The sequence below is a fragment of the Canis lupus genome, chromosome 8 (genome assembly GCF_011100685.1).
Source record: "Canis lupus familiaris isolate Mischka breed German Shepherd chromosome 8, alternate assembly UU_Cfam_GSD_1.0, whole genome shotgun sequence".
NCBI classification, from domain to species: Eukaryota; Metazoa; Chordata; class Mammalia; order Carnivora; family Canidae; genus Canis; species Canis lupus.
The window spans coordinates 61,967,701-61,990,983 of record NC_049229.1 but is presented as its reverse complement, the minus strand read 5'-3'; the positions used below and the strand labels follow the sequence as shown (position 1 = coordinate 61,990,983).

At 44.1% G+C, this 23,283-nt stretch overlaps 1 protein-coding gene across 7 annotated transcripts in view; it reads left to right on the top strand.

Moving 5' to 3' along the window:
- The window catches only part of TTC7B (tetratricopeptide repeat domain 7B), a 250,710-nt gene that overhangs the window by 102,116 nt on the left and 125,311 nt on the right, over nucleotides 1–23,283 (top strand). For 6 of the 7 annotated variants that reach the window (XM_038545550.1, XM_038545552.1, XM_038545551.1 and 3 more), the window contains 3 exons: nucleotides 8,995–9,073; nucleotides 14,626–14,798; nucleotides 22,227–22,290. In XM_038545550.1, the coding sequence (XP_038401478.1) occupies nucleotides 8,995–9,073; nucleotides 14,626–14,798; nucleotides 22,227–22,290 (316 nt within the window). The remainder of the gene's footprint in view (nucleotides 1–8,994; nucleotides 9,074–14,625; nucleotides 14,799–22,226; nucleotides 22,291–23,283) is intronic. The other variant, XM_038545555.1, reaches the window with a different exon arrangement.

Sequence of the window (23,283 nt, the reverse complement as noted above, 5' to 3'; positions counted from 1 at the left end):
GAAGAATTTGCTTTATAAGCTTGTCCTAATGATAGTGGACAGGCCCATTTCTGTATTGTCATCCTATTTTCACTGTTAATTCTCTTTGTCCCCGTCTTATTTACCCAGAGTTCTGGAGGTCTGCTCAGACCACTCACAGAGCTTCCCTGCTGTCCCTGTGTCACCCACCCCCATGGGAGGGGCCTTGAAGCCCATCCCTTCTTTGGAAACAAGCGTGTCCAGGTGGACACTTGATCTGGGCCTGGCTGCTCCCAGCCTTTCTGGCTTCTCTCCCGACTTTGTCTTTGTGTCACGGAAAGGAGTCACAGTTTCCAGTTGTTCATCTTCAGCGTCTGCCCTGAGTTCAGATACCAGCTCTTCTTCCTGTGGGCTGGATGCTGACCATGGACATGTTACCTAATCTTTTGAGCCTTTGTTTCCCCACATAGAAAACTACAGAAGGTGCCAAATAAATGCTTGTGGGTTGAGAAGGAGATTTTGACATAGCACATGATCGAACCTAGTTCTGATTTTGCAGCATTTTCTGCTAAACCAGAGGTACTCAAACATACCAGTGGCTGCTTTTGGCTTTTGCCCAGTGGATGTTTACACGTGGCGTGGAGGGTCAGGTGGGGGAGGCAGTGGAGGGTTGGGGACTGGGAAGGTTGATGTGATTCTGAACAGAGGGCCAGGAGCTTTACATGGGTCATCTTACTGGGGCATTGAGGGCAGGGATGGTCCCATTTTCTCGGTGAGGAAACAGGCATAGCAGGGCGAAGCCCGATTGCCTAGGTTTTGCTCCTTCTTACACATGCCTTGCATCTGGCACTGTTTTCCCTTCCCTCTGGTTCTAGATGTCTCACATTCCATTCTCCTTTCCTCCTCCTATTCTCATGATCACTCTCAACCTTTGCCCTTTTTTTCTGCCCCCAACTGACTAGCCTCTCCCAGGCCCAAGCAAATTGTCTGGCATGACTCACGAGACTTAATGAGAATCCCAAACAGCACCTGTGCTGCCTCGAGCCGAGCAAGACTGTGATGCTTTAGTCCCCCGAGAAAAATATTGGAGGCTTCTATCTGCCCATTTGATAGCCAAGCCCCTCCTCCCCTCTACTGGGTGCATCTGCCTGGTTTTGAACCAGATACCTCAGGCACCCCAGGGGCCTGGGCACCGCCCCCCTAGAGCTCCTGCCCCTCCTGCCCACGTCGCTGCCTGCTTGGCTCCCACAGGCATTTGGTCCAGTGACCCCTGTACCTTTAAAGGTCTTTCTTTTTCCTTTTTCTTTTTTTTCAACTGGTCCTTTGGATTTTTTTCTTCCTTGTCCCCAGACGTTATTTTGGAAATGCGGTTGTGTTTCTGCTAATTGAAAGGGAAGTGGACGTTGCCCGCTGACCCTTGTACTTAACGCTCAGGCTCTAGCCCTGTGGTATGTTTGGAAGGACTGTCCTCCCCTCAAAGTCGCTCGTGCCTTTTCCTCTCTCCGGAGCACAACCAATGGGATGAACAGGAGGTCAAAAGTCCTTTCATCTATGTGACTTTGCTGCTCAATGTTGATCAGTATTTGAGGTCGTATTGTTAGCAGTGTCTCTACGTCTGAGATTGGCTTTTTGCCACCTCTTTGTCAAAATATAAAATGTATATTAAATTGACCCAGTGCTCATCAGTGTTGTATGTGGTTGTGTCCCTTCCTAGGAAGCAGGTCATGTTGGAACTCCAACCACTCCTGTCCCCCTCACGCTAAATGTGATGTTTGCCAGCTTGGGAGGAAAGCCAGGCAAACGCTTGTCTCAGCAGAAGTCGGTTATGTCAGTGCTGAACTTTTCTCCGGTCAGCTCTGTATTATATCCTTGTGAGACTTTAGTAGTTCCACCCCCACCTCACCACTTAGAGCCACTAAAGGTAGCCACTAAACTACCTTTAGTGGCTCAGCCACCCAGTAACATTTTTTAGTATTGGCCTGGCCCTTGTTGATTGGTTCCAGAACAGTCTCTGGCAGTTGGCTCTGTTAAACAGAGATGAAACCAGGATTTACTTCAACACCCTCAGGTCCTCAACTTTTCAGTGTTGCATTTGCCCCTCCCTCTGGCCATCGCTGGAGACTCTGCACTCCTCCCTGTGGGCACTCTGAGGAGATGTCTCCCTCATTTCCTGGGGGAGTAACCACAGGGCCCCAGAGAAAGAGCTCCCGTCAGCCTCACATGATGTTGGCTGCTACCTTTGTCTTTGAGGACATGGCAAGCTCTCAGTAAATAACAAAGTAAATGAACGAATCATACTAGGGAATACCTTTTTTTTTTTCCTTGCCAAAATTAAATGTCACCAAAGCAGTAAAACAGACTTTCTTGTTCTATAAATTGATTGGAAGGTAGATTCTGGAATTCCAAAACTGTTCAGAGCAATGGCAGAGTCTTGAGGATAATAGTGGTAATAATGGGGAACTCTTAAAAGCACTTACTGTGTGTATTAACTCGTGTAGTTCTTAGAACCAATAAATGAGTGGGGAGGCACATTGGTTATCACCACTTTATGGATGAGGAAGCTGAGGCATAGGCCCTGGCCCCAGGTCAGCTAGTGAGTGTAAAGCTGGGATTTGAGCCCTTACCATCTGGCTCCAGGGACCATATTCTATTTTGTCTCTCCAAGTGTAGGGATATAGACAAGTATATGGCTTCATCTATGGCTTCTTTCCAGGCCTTCCATGTTAGACAAGTTCCGGTTTGTTTGGTACAAGTGTTATTAAGTTGAGGGGCCCAGCCTGGTGGTGAACACCGTTTGGCTTCCGAGGTGAAGTTGAGCGTAGTTGCAGTATGGCTTGTGAGGATGCATGTTTATTGGCTGGCTCACAGTTGTGCCCCTGGGCCCTTTCCTGGTACACAGTAGGCACTCAGTGTATGCTGTTGTAAGGAGGATCGACATCCTCTGACCCATTCTGAAAAGTCAGGGAGGAAGAACACAAGAGGAGGCAAGCCTGTCCATACTCTGTTTCCTCAGAGAGTGGGGCTGGGGCCCTGGGCGAATGTCAAGGAGCAGGTTGTTGAGGGAGGTGGGGTTGCTGTCTCTCGGGGTCTGGCTTGCATCTTGAGCCTCAAGCATGCCACACGGGAAGGACCTGTCTACATGTCCCTGCCCCAACATGGGGATAGCTCTTTCTGCTCTGTTGGACTTGTACCTAGGCTGCCCAGACACCGCCTGGTACCCGGTGGCTGCTCAGCATGCTGCCTGCTGTCTAACCAGCTGACCAAAGCACCTAGTCTACTCTGCTTTTGTCCCAGGGAAGCCTCAGTTGCTGAGGTAGTCAAAAAAAATGTTGTTAAGCCTAGTACAACTCTCATTAGGTTTGAAATGAGACTTCCGGAAGCTTGGCCTGCTTGTTCACATCCCAGCGTGGATGGTTGTCACATCCCCCGTCACCATATCTAGGCGGCAGCTGGCTTGCTCCGGTGATGGGACAGAGTCCTCTGCTAACGAGGCCAAGGTTGTGGGTTTGATCCCTGGCCTCTGACTGCGGCCGGCCATCTGTCTTCACAAATGCATGTTATTGGATACGAGGCGAAGGGTGCGTGACAGAGGGAGAAGCTGGAGTCCATTCTGGGAAAAACAGCTCCCTGACAGCCGGCCAGAAGTGCCCTTTGGGACTGTGAACGATGTCTTTTCCTCCTCCCACTTTCCAGACCTGGATATCTGGTTTTGATTTCAGGCTTTTTCCAAATAGGTGATGCTAAGATTATAGAAATGAAGAGGCAGCAATTCTCAAGCCCGAGAACTGAGAGAAAGTGCCCTAGAGCAACATGGTTTATTTCCGTTTTTTTCTGGGGTTGTGTTGACAACGTCTCACATACTAGTGGGCTGTATCTTATGACGTCAGAAGTGTTGTTCCGTTCGTAGTTGAGAAAATGCTTCTTAGCAAGGAGCTGGGGAAAGAGATTTCAGAATAAAGATGGCTCTAAGCCTTTGCTTTCTTTTGAGGGCACTCAGCTCCCTACGTGTCACTTGGGTGCCTGGTTGGCTCTGGGTAGCTGTTGGGACAAAGAGGGCTGTTGCTTCTAAGATGATCACAGTTTGGTGGGCCAATAGATGTAAATATGAATGAAAATCAGTGTGTTGAGTGCTCTCTGTGCCCAAAATGTGTGCACGCTTGTTGGGAGCACCCAGGAAACAGGAAGCTGGGGAAATAGCTCCCAATGGTGGCCTTTGATCTGGGCCTGGAAGGGTAACTAAGAGTTCCGAGGCCACTTCTGACAGAGGGGCATATGTAGGCACATGGGCAGGAAAGCTGCCCAGAAATGTCTGGACGCTTTCTAAAGAGGTCTTCAAAGATCTTTCTTATCCATGCAGTCCTCTGAAAGCTGTCAGGCCAGGCATGCCCAGCTGCGTCACTCGGTCCAGACATGTGTGTCAGTGCTGCCACAGACACCCATGCTGCAAGGCCACCAACGGCGTATGGGACATATTCTGTTTAAGAGGGTGCTTTGCTGGGCTGCCTGCCAATCCAGTGCAGTAAGAAAAAAGGGGACAAGGAACAGGAAGAAAATGCATCCCCCCTTGTGGTCTTGGTGTCTCCTGCTCACAATCGATCTGAAATTCATTCAAAAAGTACTTACTGAGCACTTGCTGTATGCCAGGCTCTGTTTGAGGGGTTTGGGGTATGTCAACGAGCAAACATGGTGCCTGCGTTCTTATGGGGGATGTGGAGGCCTCTCAACTCCCTGAGGTTGGATGGTGTCCCTTGCTCACCAGTGTGTCCCCAGGGATGGATGATGTCCCTTGCTCACCAGTGTGTCCCCAGGGATGAGCCTGGAACCCAATGTACAATAGTACTTAGTCACTGTTGACATGACCTGCTGCTTAAGAGCTTCAGGGGTGCCACTTGGTAAGAAAGGACCTGGGAAGAGCCACGATTTCTAGTCGCTGAGAGATCTATGAGTGTCGACTTGTTCTGTAGTTGATCACAGAGAAGGACAAAAATACCTTGTCCTTACTATCCAGGAGTTTGACTAAACAGCATAAAAAAGTATTCTATTTGCCCCAGAACTTTGAGTTTGCATCACAGTGACAGTTGATATGGAATTGAAGTGCTTTGGTGGCCTGAGCCACACTCCAAGGTCAGAAAATAATTTGGAAGCCTGTGTTAAGGGGAAGAGTTGTCTCTCCTCCACTTAGTCCCAAGAAATGAAAAGAGAAATAACAACAAAAAAAGTGTATTGAGCTTGCTGTTGAGTGGCCGCCCATCACAAGGTGAAATGTTTCTCAAAGTCTCCGAGTTTCTCCCAGCCCTGGTTTTCCATTTTGGTTTTGATTTTAGAGGTCTGACTTCCTTCCCCAGAGAGCTCCCCCTTGGTTTGGTGGCACAGAGGCACAGCCAGCAGGGCAGGCGCTGCCATGGGCTTGTACATGAGAGTGCAGATTTCAGAGACCAGCTTACAGAAGTGCTGCCATGGGGCCCACGGGGTCAAGAGGGAAGCCAAGCACTAGCGAGTCCACCCCCACCCCCCCTGTGTCCTCAGGGCCAGTAGATGAGACCTGGAAGGAAGGAGGAGGAGGATGAAACCAGGTAGAAAAAGGAGGTGGGAAAAAAATGCAAGTAGGTCACCAGGAGTAGCATGTGTCCCTGTGAAAAGTGGGTGGGCTTTCTTGTCAGGACAGGGCAACGGGTTACCAGGGTTTGAATGCGAGCAAGGCGGTGGGAGTGGCCCAGGGTCCCCCTGCAGGGTCGGGGACAGACAGTGCTGTTGGCAAGCGCAAGCAGGGTTGTGGTTGCTCATGGACTGGACCGGCAGCTGGTGCTCAAGGGACGTGCAGGCCCTTTCTCCCTGGTAATAGCTGAGCTGTTGGGAACTGTTCCACGTGGAGGGAAACGCACTCGGCTCGGGAAGCTTACCCAAGCAGGATGCGGGAGGTGAACCCCAAGTTCTGACAGCTTGCCAAAGTGCCCGCTGCTCAGAAGCTGGCAGGAACACTCGTTTTGAGAATAGTTTGCCGTAATGAATTCTGACATCATCGCGCTCTCAGTCAAGGATGTTGAAATGGAATAAATGACCTAATGCGAAGGGTCTATGGAAACCCTCAGGACCAGGGAAAGTCCTTGGCTCCCTTGTCTTCATTTTTGAGTGGAGTTTTTAAGCGACAGTTCATTCTGGATATGTAATGAGCTCAACATTTAAAGAATAAACTAATAGTTCAGAGACATGAAAGCAATCATGTGGCTTTTATTTCCCTCAAAATAGGAGTCTTTCATAGCACTTTGAATATAATTCTTTTAAGTTAATTTACCCTTCTTGCTCCTTTCTATCACCATTATCCATCTAGCTTAAAAAAAAAGAAAAAAAAAAAAAACTTTTCCCCCCGGCTGTCATAGTGGAAATGATTGGTTGAATAAAATTATAAGATTAAACAAAATGTTTGAATGGTGCAGGAGTCGCCGCTGAGAATGAGATACTTTTGTATTTGAGAAACTTTCTTCCTCTTCTGATATTTAAAATCCTTCCCCTCCTTCCTTGCTGTCAGACCCATCCGTGGTTGTCCTTGAGGGGGCCTGAATTCATTTGCTGAGTGGGGTGTCAGGTCTTTGGGGGGTTACTGTGGATTCTTTGTTTACAAGCAGGACCTCCCCTAGCCGGAGGGAGAATTTGATTCCGAATCCTAGGCTCTCTCCAGAAATAATCAGGGAACAGTTGAAAGAAACTATATTTGCTTGAAGGCCAGGCTACCTGCGTAGTGAGTAGGCCCCCAGAGGCAGCCCCCCCACGTCCCAGGCACTTCCCCCAGGCCTCCAGCAGGGGGCGTCGGGCCCGCGCGGGAGAATCCAACCTCTCCAGCCACCCTCCCTCCCTCAAGGCAGCGGTCCCGGGGCAGTACCTCGGCCACCAGACTGCTTCGCCTGCACCGTCGGATTTTCTTTCCAATTTTGAGCCACTTCCCGGGAGTATCTCATCAGCCGTGATCACCGGGACGTGTAAAAATTTGCGTTATGTATATATGAAGTAATTTGCATATATATGATCAAGACCGCAGGCCTGAGCTCTCCTCTTGGTATTTTTGTTCTTTCCTTCCAGAGCGGCACCTCCTCTGTCTTACAGCTGATATTTCTTTTGCCCAGGAAGGTGATAGAATCTAATAGAAAGCTTCCAGCTCACTCTTTCACTGGGTTCGTGAAGCTGAGCAAGCCATTTCGCTTCTGTGTCACAGTGGACTAGATTGGGTTGTCTTGCAGCTAGCTAGAAAATTCTGTGCTTCTCTAACTGGATAAGTATCTCATTCTGTCGGGAAGGCGAAGAGAGATGGTCCCAATGCCCAGTTCTTATCTTGGAGGGTGCCCTGGCTTATCGTATATAGATTTGATGCTGCCTTTTCAGAGCTCCTTGCCACCCTGGGAAAACAGCCCTGTGAACATGGGTCTCCAATTATGTCCCCTTAGCCCCACCCTTATGACACACAGTCCAACTGCTCTCCCTTGTGCACGCAGTAGGAGCTTAGTCTGAGATTCTGGGGCAAAAAATTCGAACGCTGTGTCCATGCCCATCCCTGGTTAGTTATAGCTGTTTGCTTCCCCCTGTTACTTAAGAGCACTGAGCTTCAGTCCAAAGCAAATGTACTTTGTTGCCTGTGAACATGGATCCCATAAAAACAAACGAAGGGAAAAGCAGACTAGATTGAATATCCTGGGGCCCATTACCTGATTTTCATTCATGTCTCTGTTAGAGTTCCTTCAGCACTGCTTGGAGTCCTGAGCACTAGCGTCTCTTTTTTATGCCACCCTGAAGCTTCTGATCTGATACCATCTGATATGTGTGGGTGATAGGAATCCGGGAGTTTATGTACTCATGCCAATAAACTATTATCTTAAAGTTCCGGGGCTGCTGTTCTTGTGAATGAGAGTCCTAGGATGATGGGTAGGTATAAGATACAAATTAATAGCCCTTGTGAGGGCCTGCAGCATGCAGAGCCCATATTCAATTTGATTAAATAGCTTTGCACGATTTAAAATGTCATCCAAGAAGAGAGCCAAATACCTAGAGCATCTGCCACAGCCCGCAGAGGCTGGCTGACAGGTCTGCACCGGCTGACCTGTTCTGCGGCTTTTTGGAAAGATGAGATGTGTCCTAATGAGCAAGTTATAAATATCACCGAGTTATGTCATAGGTGGTGGAGCACTCAATGTAAAGGGTCTGGCTAGGAAGCGTTCTTGGCTGAACAGGCTGGGCACGGCTTTCAGGGAGGACAAGTGGGGGCCTGGATATAGTGACCAGGATGTCGCTATAGAATGATCTGTCCTTTAGTGCAATGTGTCACCAAACGTGACCCGGTGAGGTGTGGGTGGTGAGATAAGATGTGTTCTGATCCTCGTGGGGAAGCTCAATGTTCTAATTCTCATGCATTCGCTCTCTCTCAGAAGGGGCCTTTGACCATTTGCTTCTTGTTGATGCAGATTTGGGAGGAGGAGGGTCAGCTCGGTGGCTTTTGGAGATAGTGACTCATGTTTCGAAGATGCAGAGTGATTGCTTGGTAGAGCCCCTCAGTTTTCATACCTGTTCTCTTTGTCCTGCCCATAAAGATGGCGAGTTATAGGAACCCTATACCACACTGCATTTGGTGCCATGTCACTATTCCTATAACCCTCTTGCCACGGACCTTTTAAGTGAAAAGAGATTTAGCATCATCAGGAAAGCAGGAAAACTATGGAACCATTGTGAGGTCGAAGATAAACTTTACAAGATATTTTCCATATTTTTTCTTCCTTCCTTCCACTCATTCATTCATTCATTCTTTTTTTTTTTTCCTTTTTGCCTCAGAACTGATTTTTTTTCTCTCTGAGAAAATTTGATTGTGGGAGCACAAAAGACCAGGCCAAATTTTTCAGAGTCGAACAAAGATGGACAGGCATATGCAGACTAATTGTTTGCTTAAAATCTAGCCAACAGCTTTTATGTAGACAAAATGCATTGAAATATGTGTATAAAATATTTAATATTAATGCACGCCAGATGGAAACCCTGTCAAATTCTGTGTGCACGCAGGAACTTGACAAGAGGCGTCGGGAGATTTAGAGAGATCCTCAGAGCAGTAGAAACGAGAACAACTCAAAACCTGCGAATGGTGAGTGCGATGGGTGATTTGATTGAGGCCAGAAGGGCACCTCGGGTGTTATCTCCCCACTTCCTCTCCCTGCCTGTCCCCTCCCCTCCATATATATATGAAATATATATGTATATATAGAGAGAAATATATATGTGTGTGTATATATATACATATACACACACACATACTTTAGTGAGATGTAATTTCCACATCACACAGTTCACCCATTTAAAGTCAGCTGATCTTAGTGTACTCACAAGAGTGTTTAGCCATCACTAATATTTAATTTCAGAACATTCTCACCCCCCAAAGAACCCCTGTGCCTATCAGCTATCAACCCGCATCCTCTCTTTTCCCCCCAGCCTCTGGCAACCACTGTTTTATTTTTTGCTTTTATGGATTTGCCTGTTTTGTAAATTTCATGTTAATGGAATTACATACTAGGTGGTCTTCTTTGTGACTGGCCTGCTTTACGTAGCATGGTATCTCAGGGTTCAGCCATGCTGTAGCATGGATCTGCACTTCGCTCCTTTTTGTGACCAAGTACTATTCCACTGCGTGGATATAAGACATTCTGTGTGTCTATTCATCTGTTGATGGACATTTGGATTGTTTCCCTGTGTTGACTATTATGGGTAATCCCTCTGTGGACATTCTTACACAACTTTTTAGGTGGACATGGGTGTGTTCAGGTGCCTAGGAGTGGAATTGCTGGATCCCATGGTGACTCCACGTTTAACATTTGGAGCAATTGCCAGACAATTTTCCAAAGCAGCTACACCATTTTATATTCCCAGCAGCCGTTGTGAGGGCTCCGATTTCTCCGTATCCTTAACAGCACTTGTTATTGTCTGTCTTTTTTAGTCCTGGGCATCCTAGTATGTATGAAGTGCTGTCTCGTTGTGGTTTTTAATTTACATTTCCCTGATGGCTAGTGACATTGAGCATCTTTTTGTGTACTTTGGTAGTGCTACCTCCTGAAACAGAACAAGTGCATCCTGTAAGGCAGGGAGAATATAAGCCTTGCCTGATGCCATTGTGGTCAAGGGGTTGGTTGTATGTTAATGATTTCATACCAAAACCCAGCCTGAGCAAAGCAGATTGGATCCTGAAGAGTACCTGGTTGTTCGACTAATTGCATTGGTGCTAAAACTTTGAGGAGAAATATAAAAGCTAGTTAAATAAACTTGTTCATCAGCATCAAATCAGCAATTTGACTGTCTTGTTGGCATAAGTTCTCTCTCTTCCTTTGAATCCTTAAACTTTCCTGCCTGGGAGGATTATTAATGATACCTCCATACATATCTGGGTGAAGGCCTGGTGTTTACCGGAGACTAAGCAAATACCCCTTTCACAACTGACATAACAACCCCATATAAGATTCCACTCTTGTCTTGTTACAGTGTACCACTGTCCTCCCATTGTCACGACCCCTTAAAATATACGGGAGCATTTTCAGTTGGGCAAGGCTCAGTGACTCCTGTCATGGGAAGTGAGGCTGTATCTTTATTTTGGTGTCTCCAGGGTTTTAGGATGCAGATATCCAACTTGTGGACGCAGATGGCTAAGCAGTAGGCTTTCCTAGAATTAGGGGTGAGACAAGATGAGCAACTTTATACATGCCCCCCCCACCAAGACCTCACTTGGTCTTTGGTATTTATTTATATATTGATGTGATTTTGGGGGTGCCTTAAGAGGTTCAATCCAGATATTTCAATTTGTAGAGTTCTTTAAGGAAAAAAAAAAAACCTGAAAAAATATGGATAAAAATTGTTGACAAGTGTCTTTTCTCTCAAATTGACCTACTCCCAACATTTCATAAAGCTTCTTGCCTGGTCAGCATGAACAGTTTCTTTTAAGATTTAGAAGCACAATAAAGTAACTGGTTGTATTGGCAAGGGTTCTTATAATTGTTTTAAAAGCTGATTAAAAAGCCAATCTTCCAAAATTGCTTAAGTATGGAGCATTTGTTCATATTGTTGTCTCAAAAGCATATATATTTTATGAAGGAGATTAATGGTTTCTCCCCCACTAGAAGGTGTGAGTGCATCCGAATACGCTGTAGGCATATGCCAGCTGCTTACGTCAACGGTATTCCTCACAGAATTCGAGAATATCTTCCATGATTGCCTGAGGTTTATGATATTCAAATCAATGTACTTTAACTTCTAAAAATCCTATGAGGTGGGATTCTGAATAAAGACACGTCAGGAGTGGAGAGAGGTTTCTTCAAGCATTTTTTTCTTTTTTTGAGAAGAGTGAAGAGGCTTCTAGAGAAGTTTGGGTAGACCAGAGCTGCTGCCCCTGGGCATTTTCAGCTGTAAACTGTTTAGTGGTGACATGTGGCGGGGTCACTTTTGCTCTGTGTTGGACTTGAGGTGCAAGTAGGTATTTAGCTTTTGGCCTTGGCTGATGAGCCTCAAGTAACAAGGTCGAACTGCTTCCAGTTCCTTGAGTGCTTAACCAATGGCGTGCATCAGAATTATCTGAGGAACTGTGAACAAATGCTCATCCCGGTCCCTGACCTCAGAAATGCCAAGGAAGTAGGTTTGGGACAGTACCCGAAAACCTTAGTTTCTCATTTCCATGAGGCATTCTTTGCCTTCCCTATTGAGAAGTACTTTGTGGGTCTTATTTACTGGTTTCTTGATCTACAGTGGCCATCTTCAAACTTGTCCAGTTAATGCAGCTCGTAACTATATGATTCCTTAAAATTAGCTGATTTTGCAAATTTATGACACTCCTGTGAGATGGAAAAGTTGCTTTGTAAACTCCATCTGGGGTGCAACCATAGCCGAGAAGGATTTACAAATACATTTACAGCAACCCTGTTCTTAGATAAATACTTCGAAGAACTGAAAGCAGGTGTTCCAACAGAAACTTGCACGTGAATGTTCGTAGCAGCACTGTTTATGCTAGCCAGAAGCTAGAAACCATCTGAATTCTATCAGTTGATGACTAGATAAACAAAATGTGGTATGTCCACACAACAGAGTATTATTCAGCCACAAAAAGGAACGTGACACTGACCCAGGCTACGGCATGAGTGATCCTTGATGCTGAGTGAAAAAGCCAGACCCAAAAGGCCCCATGTTACATGATTCCATTTACATGATATGTCCCCAGCAGGCAGATCTCCTCAAAGCAGGCTTATTATTCCTGGAGGCTGGGAGGAGGGAATGGGAAGTAACCACTACACGGGTGCAGGGTTTCCTCTGGAAGTGATATTCTGGAACCAGAGAGGTGATGGTTGCATAGCACTGTAAATGGACTAAGCACCATTAGCTCAGACACTAAAATGGTTAAAATGATGAGTTTTAATGTTACATGATTTTTGCCACAATTAAAAAAATACATACAAAATGAAAAATTTTTTAAAGATTTTGTTTATTCATGAGAGACACAAGGGGGTGTGTGGGGGTGGGGGGTGGGGCAGAGACCTAGGCAGAGAGAGAAACAGGCTCCATGCAGGAAGCCCAATGCAGGACTCGATCCTGGGACTCCAGCATCATGCCCTAAGCCAAAGGCAAATGCTCAACCTCTGAGCCACCCAGGCATCCCCAAAATGGATTTAATGACCAAGTTTATACATAAAAGTTTGACTTCTTTCTTTCTGGCTCCCTTCCTTTCCTTTCTTTCCTTCTGACTTTATTTGATAGCTACCAACAATTTATAAGCATTTCACTGCAAGTAAATGAAACCCAAGTATAAAAAAGTAAAAGGTCTGATCGATATTGGTGATCTGCTGGTCATTTCTCATATTTATCTCCCGTTCTGAACTTCCGTTTGAGCTGTCAGTGCACACAGCAGACATCTTTCCTGATCGTCAGTGCAGTGGTGAAGTGATACATTTAAAATATGCAATCACATCTAAACCTCATTTTCAAAGTTTCTCTGGAAGGTTAGTACTTGTAGGTAAAGTGAGATCTAGCACAAGCTATCTTGTAATGGACAAGCAAACTGTGGAGGGCAGAGATTTTTATAACTTTAGAATCCCTCCATGGCAGGTATATCCAGAAAATGAAGTTCCTTGTTCATTTTTTTTTTCCTTTGACTTTTTTTTTCTCCACTATGGTGAGTGGAGGCTATTTTTGCCAGTCGATGCTTCCAGCAGAAGTCATTAGCTTATATGACTGCAGGGAGATCGAAATGAAACTGTAATGAAGGGCTTAAGAAAACAGTTCAGGAACTGTTTAGGTCCTGAAAATTGTGTTCTTATGAGATCTTTACAGATGGCTCAGTTGGGGATGATAGGAATGCATTTAATTTCTCATTTTTATAGACATTAAAGCCAGTGGGTCTTGCTTGGGAATAATCAAGAAAATTTGCCTTTACCCAGTGGTTATCAGAAGCCACTGAGCTAGTGATTTGGTTGCATTTAAATTTCCTTGTGGTGTTTTAGGAGATTTCACATGGATGAAAACCCAGCAAAGTTTCTTCTGGAACATATTTATTTAAAAGTCTCACTCTCAGGGAAGATAAGCATTCTTTGCCTGCGTATTTCCAAAGAAAGTGAAAACTTTGTGGAAAAACTCGATGGTTGAAGTTTTATTTTGCCACCTTTGGCTGATTGTGGGGTAGCATGGACCACCCCCTACCCCTACCCCCCGAGGTGCCCTGCTTCTGTTTTCAGGGAGATTTTGTGGGGTTTTTTTGTTTGTTTTTATTCTTCCTCTTCTTTACCAGTGGAAGATTATGAGGTAAGTGAACTGATACGCATCAGCTAACAAAATATTTCTTAGTAGGTGCCACATCCCCCCTCCTCCCATTCATCATCCAGCATCCTGTTCTACTATAGAGTTTGAAGAGCATAGTAATCTGGGTCTTACTTAGGATGACAAGACCTGGATATGGTCTGGGTTTTCACAGCGAAGAAAACGAGATACCTAACCAGCTTTGAAAAGAGGTCTTGATCAGTCGCCACACTCGCCACCTTGCTTTCTCTTTTGCATAGGCCAGCAGTATAGCCTCTGGGCTGGGAGGCCCAGGGTGTAACTGGAGCAGACATTCCGGTGCTGAGTCCCAGAATGGGGCCACTGTGGTACTGGCCCTTGGCACTTCAAAGAGGGAAGGCATTCCAAAAATCTGTCCTGGATACCATCTTATCAGCAATGAAGAGATTTTTCTCCCCCCAAGAATGACATCATCTAGGTTGAGCACCGGCTTTTTCCCAAGTTTGGGTTTTAGCAGGGATCTGTTGGGAGGTGACAAAAAATATTTGCAGTTCACCTATTATAAGAACTTTCAGGAAGGAGCTTAACTAAAGTTTCAGTAGCTTCAGGCATAAAACCCTTGAGCGCTTTAGAGTGCCACAGAGGTAGGGTGGCATGTGAAGGGTATAGGCTTGTCTTTTAAGATGGTCCAAATACCTTAGTGTATTTTCTTTCCTTTTCTTTTTTGCCATCAACTGATACAATTTTCATCAGAGAAGTAAAAACGTTTAGCCATGAGTCCTGGAATAGTGCCTTGCACAAAGCAATGACTGAAAAATATTTACTGAATGAACGAATGAGTGAATGAATGATACAAAATAGATTCATGGCTGTGCCTTTGCTCTTTTGTATTCCCAGACAATAGCCAGGCAATTGGCGGAGATCTTGTTGCGGGGTATGTGTGAACAGAGCTACTGGAACCCTCTGGAGGATCCACCCTGCCAGTCACCTCTGGACGATCCTCTCCGGAAAGGAGCAAACACAAAAACCTACACCCTCACTCGGAAAGCTCGAGTCTACTCAGGGGAGAAGTATGATAGTTGGTGTCCTCACTTGTGGGTTGGGGGATGGGAGGGAAGCTTTGGGAAAACTCAAAGATGAGTAGATGTTCAAGGGCAGATTCTTCTGCTGAAAGAGGAACAAAACAGACAGGTCTCATTTGCTAGTTTGATGGACATACCTCATTATTTTTCATAACATCTGTGAATATCTATGCACCAGTGGGCACATTGTAAGTAGGAAAGTTTCTCTCATCTTAGTGCTTGGCTACTATTCTCAGCCATCACCATTGGTCTTTTGGATTCTCATTCTGTTTGTTATAAGAACCCCAGCATTACCCAGCAATCATTGACAATGCTGTTTATAAGTTGGACTTAACCTTCTTTTTTTCATCGAGTCGTTGATCCTTTTGTTTAAAAATTAGTTTTCAACTGAATTAGCCATAAAAAGAAGGAAGATTAAATAATTTGTGATTGGAAGATGATGTCTTTTTAGAACTTCTTAATTTTTTTAAGTTTTGAATCTAAGACTTGACCAACCTGGAGGAAGATGAGCTAGGGAACCACTAGATCCTCAGCATGGGCCTTCCCCAGGTTGGGGGCACTAGGGGATGGCAGGCAGAGACCATGAGGAGAGCCAGGAGACCAGAGATTATTGACTCACTCTTGATTCCTCATCTTCGAGCCTCACTCTCATATCTTTGCCAGTTCCTGCAAGGACAAGGCATGATGGCTCTTCAGAATCTCTCCATGAGGGGAAGGAGGCATGTATGAATAAATACGGAAACTTCCCTTGATGGCTGTCAAATTGGAAAAATGGGAGAGAGACTGCAGGCTGCTGTTTCTGGGGCCCCAGAGCAAGTGCTGTTAGATCTGCGGGGAGGGGTGGTGGTGACTAGATGCTGACTGGGTATGTGACTTCTGTAAATGATTGTCCCATTTTCCAAGGGGGCAGCACTTCTCCAGCAGGCAGGCTCCTCTTAATCCCCTTATGTTGACCCTAGCATTTCTCTCCCTCATCCTCCTCTTGTTCAGACCCCATTTCTCCTATGGATTCAGACAAATGAGCATATTCTTAACTTTTTCCCTAGGCTTATTTTAGTTTGTGTTTAATCCGCCTTTTAACTTAATCCCCCTTTTTTATGGCCTTGTTGACGATGAGTTTGCTGAATTCACAGCCTGTGTTTACTTCTTAGTCCTTATCTGGATTCACAGAACATCTGTTCTAGCACGTCCTGAACTCTCACTTTAAAAATGCTGACCCCTCATTATGAACTATTTAGTAGCAGGTTTGGGGCTCATGTTTAAAGTGAAATTTAAATCCTAGAAATAGGCCTGAGATTTTTTTTTTCCACCTGCTTTCTATGCTGCTTAATAGACAGGTATATAAGGTGCCAGGTATATTGAGAAACTCAGCTCTTGTTCCCTTCCCTAATCAAGCTGGACATGTGGGTAGAGCTCTGTGTCTCTTTGGGTGTTATTCCAATGTGGCCTTACCTCTTGAAGGCAGAAAAGCTCATAATGTTGGCCACTTCTCCTTTATCTGGTGAACCACTGAGACTTTGTCACTCTTCTGACATCAACTTTCTCCTGTCTAAGGAGAATTATGGAGGCAATATGCAGATCTAGAAAGTGCAGTTACTAGTTAAAGGGAGATTCCCATAACAGGACTGGGTGCTGAGTCACAATTTCATTCCACACAGATGCAATCATTTTTTTTTTAACCATGTTATTGAGCTATGATTCACCTGCTATACAATTCACTCATTTAAAGTATACAGTTCAGGGGGCACCTGGCTGGCTCAGTCAAAAGCATGTGCCTCAGTCTTGGGCTCATGAGTTCAAGCCCCACATGGGATGTAGAGATCATGTAAATAAATTTAAAAACCAAAAAAAAAAAAAAAAATACAGTTCAGGGGCTTAGTTGTGCTTCCATCACCATAACCAACTTTAGAACATTTTTATAACCCTGGAAAGAAATCTAGCATCCCTGAGCTGTCACCCCCCTATCTGCCAATCCCTTGCATTTTCATATGAATTTTAGTATCAGTTTGTCCATTTCTGGAAGAAAAAAGAAAGAAAAGGCAGCTAGGATTTTGATAGGAATTGCATTGAATCTATAGATCAATTTGGAGGAGTATTGCCATCTTAACAATATTAAGTCTTCTGATCCATGAATATGGGATGCCTTTTCATTTGTTTAGATATAATTTAGTTTCTTCCAACAATTATTTGTTGTTTTCAGGGTATAAGTTTTGCACTTACTTTGTGAAACTTACTGTGTTTTATGCTATTCTTTTGGATGCTATCATAAGTGGAATTATTTTCTTAATTTCATTTTTAGTTTGTTCATTGCAAGTATAGAGAAATACAATTGATTTTCTATATTGATCTTGTATACTGCAGTCTTGCTGAATTTGTTCATTAGTTCAAATAGTGTTTTAGGGATCCCTGGGTGGCGCAGCAGTTTGGCGCCTGCCTTTGGCCCAGGGCACGATCCTGGAGACCTGGGATCAAATCCCACGTCAGGCTCCTGGTGCATGGAGCCTGCTTCTCCTTCTGCCTGTGTCTCTGCCTCTCTCTCTCTCTCTCTCTGTGTGACTATCATAAATAATAAATAAAATAAAATAAAAAGAAGAAAACAAATAGTGTTTTAGATTCCTTAGGATTTTCCACAAGATCAAGCCCCCCAAGTCATCTGTAAATAAGTGTAGTCTTACTTTTTCTTTTCTAACCTAGATGCCTTTTATTTCATTTTCTTCCCTAATTGCTTTGGCTAGAACCTCCAGCACAATGTTGAATAGAAGTGGCAAGCATAGTGGATATCCTTGATACCACTTGATACCTGATGTTACGAGGGGGAAAAGTGTCCAGTCTTTCACCATTAAGTGTGAAATTAGCTATGGGTTTTCATAAATACCTTTTATCAGGTTGAGAACATTCCTTTCTATCACTATTTTGTTGAATTCTTTTTATCTTGAGAAGGTATTTAATTCTGTCAAATGCTTTTTCTGCATCTATCAATAATCATGTACATTTTTTCCTTTATCCTGTTGATTTAATGTATTACGTTAATTGATTTTCAGATGCTAAGCCAACTTTTGTCAAATTTCATTGATCTTTTTGAAGAACCAACTTTTGGTTTTGTTCATTTTTTTAATTCACTATTTCCTTAATTTCCCCATTGATCCTTATTCTTTCTGTTATCACCATCAGTTTTTAGCTTTCTCGTTTTGTGAGTTCACAATGATACTTCTAGTTTTTTAGTAAAGACAGAAAGCGTGCTGGGATTATACTTGTCTTGGGGCTCCCTGATGACCAGGACTATCTGATTAGTCAATTCTATGGCAAAAAGGATGTTATCACCAGTTCAATTATATGGCTTAGCAGGTGAAAAAGGGAATCCACAGATGAGAATGAAACCCCATCTTGGCCAGTAGTCCCAAACACTTTCCCCTCCTCGGTCTCTTATGAGAAATACAAGCACACAGTAGGCTTTAGAAAGCACAGAGCCTTCCAGCTCCAGTAGATCACAAGGACCATTCAGAATAGCTGGTCATAATGGAATATAACAGAAAAACGAACTCTGTCAGAAAACTCCACTCCTTCTCATTGTATCCTGGACCTGAAATGGAAACAGGATGCTCATTCTCTCCCCATCTTGAACTTTGAAAGGAAATCAAATGTTGACAATCCTAGATAGGAAAGAGAGAAGGAGTCACATGCCGTGGGCCTCTTTACTTCCTTCCTTCTAGGTCTTTCTGTGAAGAATTCTTTGACCTTTGCATATATATATATAAAATTTATTTATTTATATATTTGTGAGAGAGAGAAAGGAGAGGGTCAGAGGGAGAGAATCTCAAGCAGACTCCATGCTGAGCACAGGGCCAGGCTTGGGGCTCAATCTCAAGACCGTGAGATCATGACATAACCAGGAACAAGAGTCAGACAGTTAACTAACTGTGCCACTGAGGTGCCCCTGCTTATTTATTTTTTAGGTAAGCTTTTTATTGACACATAGCACATATTGAGAGAAATACACAAACCAAAAGTGTAACACTTGATGAATTTTTACCAAGTGAACACATTCACGTAATTGGTACCTTGATCAAGAAATAAACACTGTTCAGTGGACTTGATCTGAATGAAAGACCCTCATGTCCTGAGGGGGTGTTGACCTGTATGGAATTTTGTGCCTGAGTGATCCTCAGATTGGGTTAGCTGATCCTTCATAATCAACAGGTACTCCTAATGACTGATTTAAGTCCTTTTCCTTTCTTGGAACCCTTATCCTTCCATACAAACCTAGACTGATGTACTCTCTGCCTCTGCATGTTTCACAGGTGACCTGGGGGTGGGGCAGAGCTGCAGCCATTGTTGGCTTTGGTTCTTCTTCTTTTTTTTTTTTTTTTCTTAAAAATTTTATTTATTTACTCATGAGACACACAGAGAGAGAGGCAGAGACACAGGCAGAGGGAGAAGCAGGCTCCATGCAGGAAGCCCAACGCGGGACTCGATCCTGGGTCTCCAGAATCACGCCCTGGACTGAAGGTGACGCTAAACCACTGAGCCACCTGGGCTGCCCTGTTGGCTTTGATTCTTTAATTCTTATCCATCGGCTATGGTTCAGCGACTGTAGATCTCTGGGAATTCTCTAGTGGTATCACACCCAGACAAGGCATAGTAAAACTGGAAAGGCAAGGGTACCTAGGCAAAGGCTTAGCTGATTGAGCGTCCAGCTCTTGATTTCAGCTCAGGTCGTGATCTCACGGGTCATGGGATTGAGCTCCTGCATTGGCGCTCCATACTTGGGGAGCATCTGCTGGAGATTCTTTCTCTCTCTCTGCTTCTTCCTCTTTCCCCACTCCTGCTCTCTCTCTCTCTCAAAATAAATAAATCTTTAAGAACCTGAAGAGACCATTGCTGGGCCTTAGGGTTGCTGTTGTCACTTACACATAACTTGCTTGTGGGTTGGAGGTGTTTGGGGCCCTCCTTGGATCTAACTAGAGTCTGCACTGATGTCTGGATGGTGCCATTGACTTCCAGACATCCAACTCGATATTGGCTGTGTAATAGCTAACGATGACAGAAAGATAACCTGCAGTTAGATAAAATTGGATTAATTTCTTTTGTAGGATTGTTTCTACCATGTACAGTGACATCTTTCATCCAGCTGGGAAAATTTTAAGAAAGGGGGGTTATCTGGCAGCCTGGGCAAGGTCATGATCACTGTTTATATTTGAAGATTCTTGCCCTTGTTCCCATTGTATAGAGTCAGACAATGAATCAGTTCATCCAAAATAAGAAAACAAGCAACTTGCCTAAAGGTCAGCCCATGAGTTAGTCGGGTGGCTGGGCTGAGAATGTAGCCATTCCATCTTATTTGGTGTGCTGTGGATCTAGGACCCCAGTTTTTCCACTTCACAGGGTTAAGGCCTGGGTACCCCAATATCTTCCCTGAGGCTCTTGGGCCCCTAGAGGAGATTGTCGCAAAAGAAAAACAGTTTTGGCCCCACCACCACCCTGAGCTCCTTCAATGGAAAACAGGGGAGGAATGGCCAGAAGTAGGTCTGGAGAATCCACGAGCATTGGAAGGGGGTACTCTGGGGTTTAGTTTTTCAGCATGTCTCTTAAAACTACCCTTCCTACCCCTCCGACCCCTCACTTCTTTCTGCCAGCTCTGAGAGCTTGCAGTGCTTGAGAATACCCATCTCACCTGCCTCAAAAGGAAGGGTAGAGGAAGTGGAATTAGAATCAGTTAATGTGCTACTTGTTAGCAGCTCTGGTAAAAATAACACAACTTAGCATTTAAGCAGGCTAGATGGCTCAGATGGAATTTGGGGATTATCCATGGACTGAATTGGCTGGTGTTAAGTCACAATTAGCATGGGCTCTCTCTTCTCTTCAATTAGTCTGGACAATGCAGAACTAGCTAGCCATGAAAAAAAAAAGGTTAATGTTACTGCTTTATTTGTAAGGTCCCAATTGTATGTAAGCAAAGGCCAGAATATCAGGAAATGATTGCTGAGTGGACCCTCCCCCCCAACACACACACATTCACACGAGAGTACTCTTTATTGAAAGGCTGTAGACTCTATTTCTGAATTTAAGGGGAAAGAAGAGTTCCGTCTTTGAAAAACCCAGCTCCTCTCAAACTATCTGTTTAAAGAAGTTCACTGCAAATCCTAGAATCTTGCTCCTCATTTCTAGGTCAGCCTTTTCATCAAATTGCAGCCCTGCAAGAGCAATGGGAACCATTCCACAGGTGGTTTCCTTACCTCTAGTGACGTCAGAGTTGTAAAAAGAGAACCAGGCCCTGTGCTTTTTCTGTCTTTCTCTTCACGGTCCTTTGATGCCATACAAAAGTTGCCAGCACTTCAAAGAGACCAAGTATTTATGATGCTGTGGATGATATGGAAGCCTTTTTTTTTTTCATTTTTTGCCATTTTGAGGTGAGGGCGAATCATCCCATCTCTTAAATTAAATGATTGTGATGTCACTGCTGGGAAGATGTAAGTTTAGTCTTTACTTAATAATCTCCAAAACACCCAGGAGTTTTTTTTTGTTTTTTTTGTTTTTTTTTGTTTTTTTTTTTTTTTACCAAGATCATTTTTATTGCACTCTTCTTCCATTCCATGAAAAAAAGAATCAAGTTTGGCTCAAATGGTGATAACACTCTGAATTCTACTCAAAGGATTCAAGAGCTTTTAGAACAGGGAAAAATGCTGCAAGTCTCTAAAAATGTTCAAAGCACACATACAAAAAAAATAGGCTATACAGGATGGAGATTGGGGTTATGTTTGACTTTTTTTTTTTTTTTTTTGTTCTCTAATCTTGAGCAACATTGAGCTTAAAAGCTTTTTCTTTTAATCCCAGATGTTAGAGCTCGGCCAACTTCAGTAAAATAGATTAATAAGACAGCTAGCTCTTGCATACCACACTATAATAGAACATGTGTGTTTAATTAAGGTGGCTTGCCAAGTTCTTACAGTATTCTAGAAATGATTCAAACTCTAAAATTGCTTCCAATCTCTTATTCCGTAAGGACAATATGAGGTATGGCAGTTAGCAAGTAAGAGGTAAGAAGAGTACTGCTTAGTGAAGTGTCTACATGATGCCCCCATAATGGGTTTAGGAGAAAGCTTTATCATTGAGATAATGGCAGTTTGTAGCAATCTAAATTTCTGCCTCTATAATAGTTGTGTATATTATTTGGGCTTTTAATGTGGTTTTTATAGCTTTATTTCGCTCTGCTGCCTGCTATTAAAATGCACAGTTAGAATGTATAAATTCTGTAGATTACCACAAACATAGCAAATTAATTCAAGTGTCCAAATGAGACAATGTTTTTGTGGCTCCTGCATAAAAATCCAGAAGATTTTAATATTCAGTGCTGTCCATTATCATGCATTTTATATTATTTTGAATTGCCATATATAAAATTTGATTTTCTTCACACAGCATTTTTTGTCCTCAAGAAAATACTGAAGAAGCCCTGTTGTTACTGCTGATTAGTGAATCAATGGTAAGTAGACTGTCCTTTTACATTTTTCTTTTGCCCATTCCTACAGTCCTGTTTTCAATATGGTGACTCCCTCTGTACAGTGGACGTTTTTCTTGGGAGAAGAATACTTTCTCAAGGGGATACCCCCGGTCAATGGTGGGAGGAACAACGGGTTAAAGGAGGGAGCTGTTTCTTAATTCCTGGACTAGTTAGAAGTATCCCTCATAGGTTAATCTCAGCCTGGAACATGGAGCTTTTCTTATGGTAGCAGCAAACAGGCATCTGAGTTCATTCGCTTGCCCACTGAGTGTTGAGGGAACACTACCACAGTTGTGGATAGGTAAGCTGCAGCTAGAAGGACCACCAAAGGAACCCTAGAAAGAGGAGGAAGCCCCCAGAGGATAACCTTTTTGAGCCCTCTCCACCTGCCTGGGTGGGAGGGAAACTTCAGGGATAAATCACTGGTGGTTTTGTAGCAAGAGCCTGATGAAGCAGCCTCCTCCTCTTGGACCAGCCTCCCGCCTGCTCCCCAGGCACTGCAAGAGCTCTCTCCTATTACCTGGCTCCACTGTCTTGAGAGAGTTTTTGCCAGGCCATCAGATTGCTTTGGAATGTTTTCTTAATGTCTGGCCAGGATATCAAAGTTTACGTCTAGAATTTCATTACTCACCATTTATTGGGTTTCTGCTCTGCGTATTGCTAGGCATGACCGCCCTGGCTTGAAACTGTGGGAAGCAGTCTGTGTCACAGTAGTTATCACCTTGGCATGTAGGTGGTATGTGCTGAGCACCTGAGCAGAATGGCGAGGCCCCTGGCACTTGGAAGGACTGAGCTATCCTCACACCCATTCCCTCGTTCTATAGATGAGGAACCTGAGGACTGGAGCGGAATGAGTGCATCCTGAAATGGTCTGTTGTTCCTACTAGATCACACTGCCTCCTCCCATATCTCCCACCTCACCATCAGGCGGGAGGAGAAGGAGGAGGGAAAAAAAAATGTAACTGAAGCAAGAAA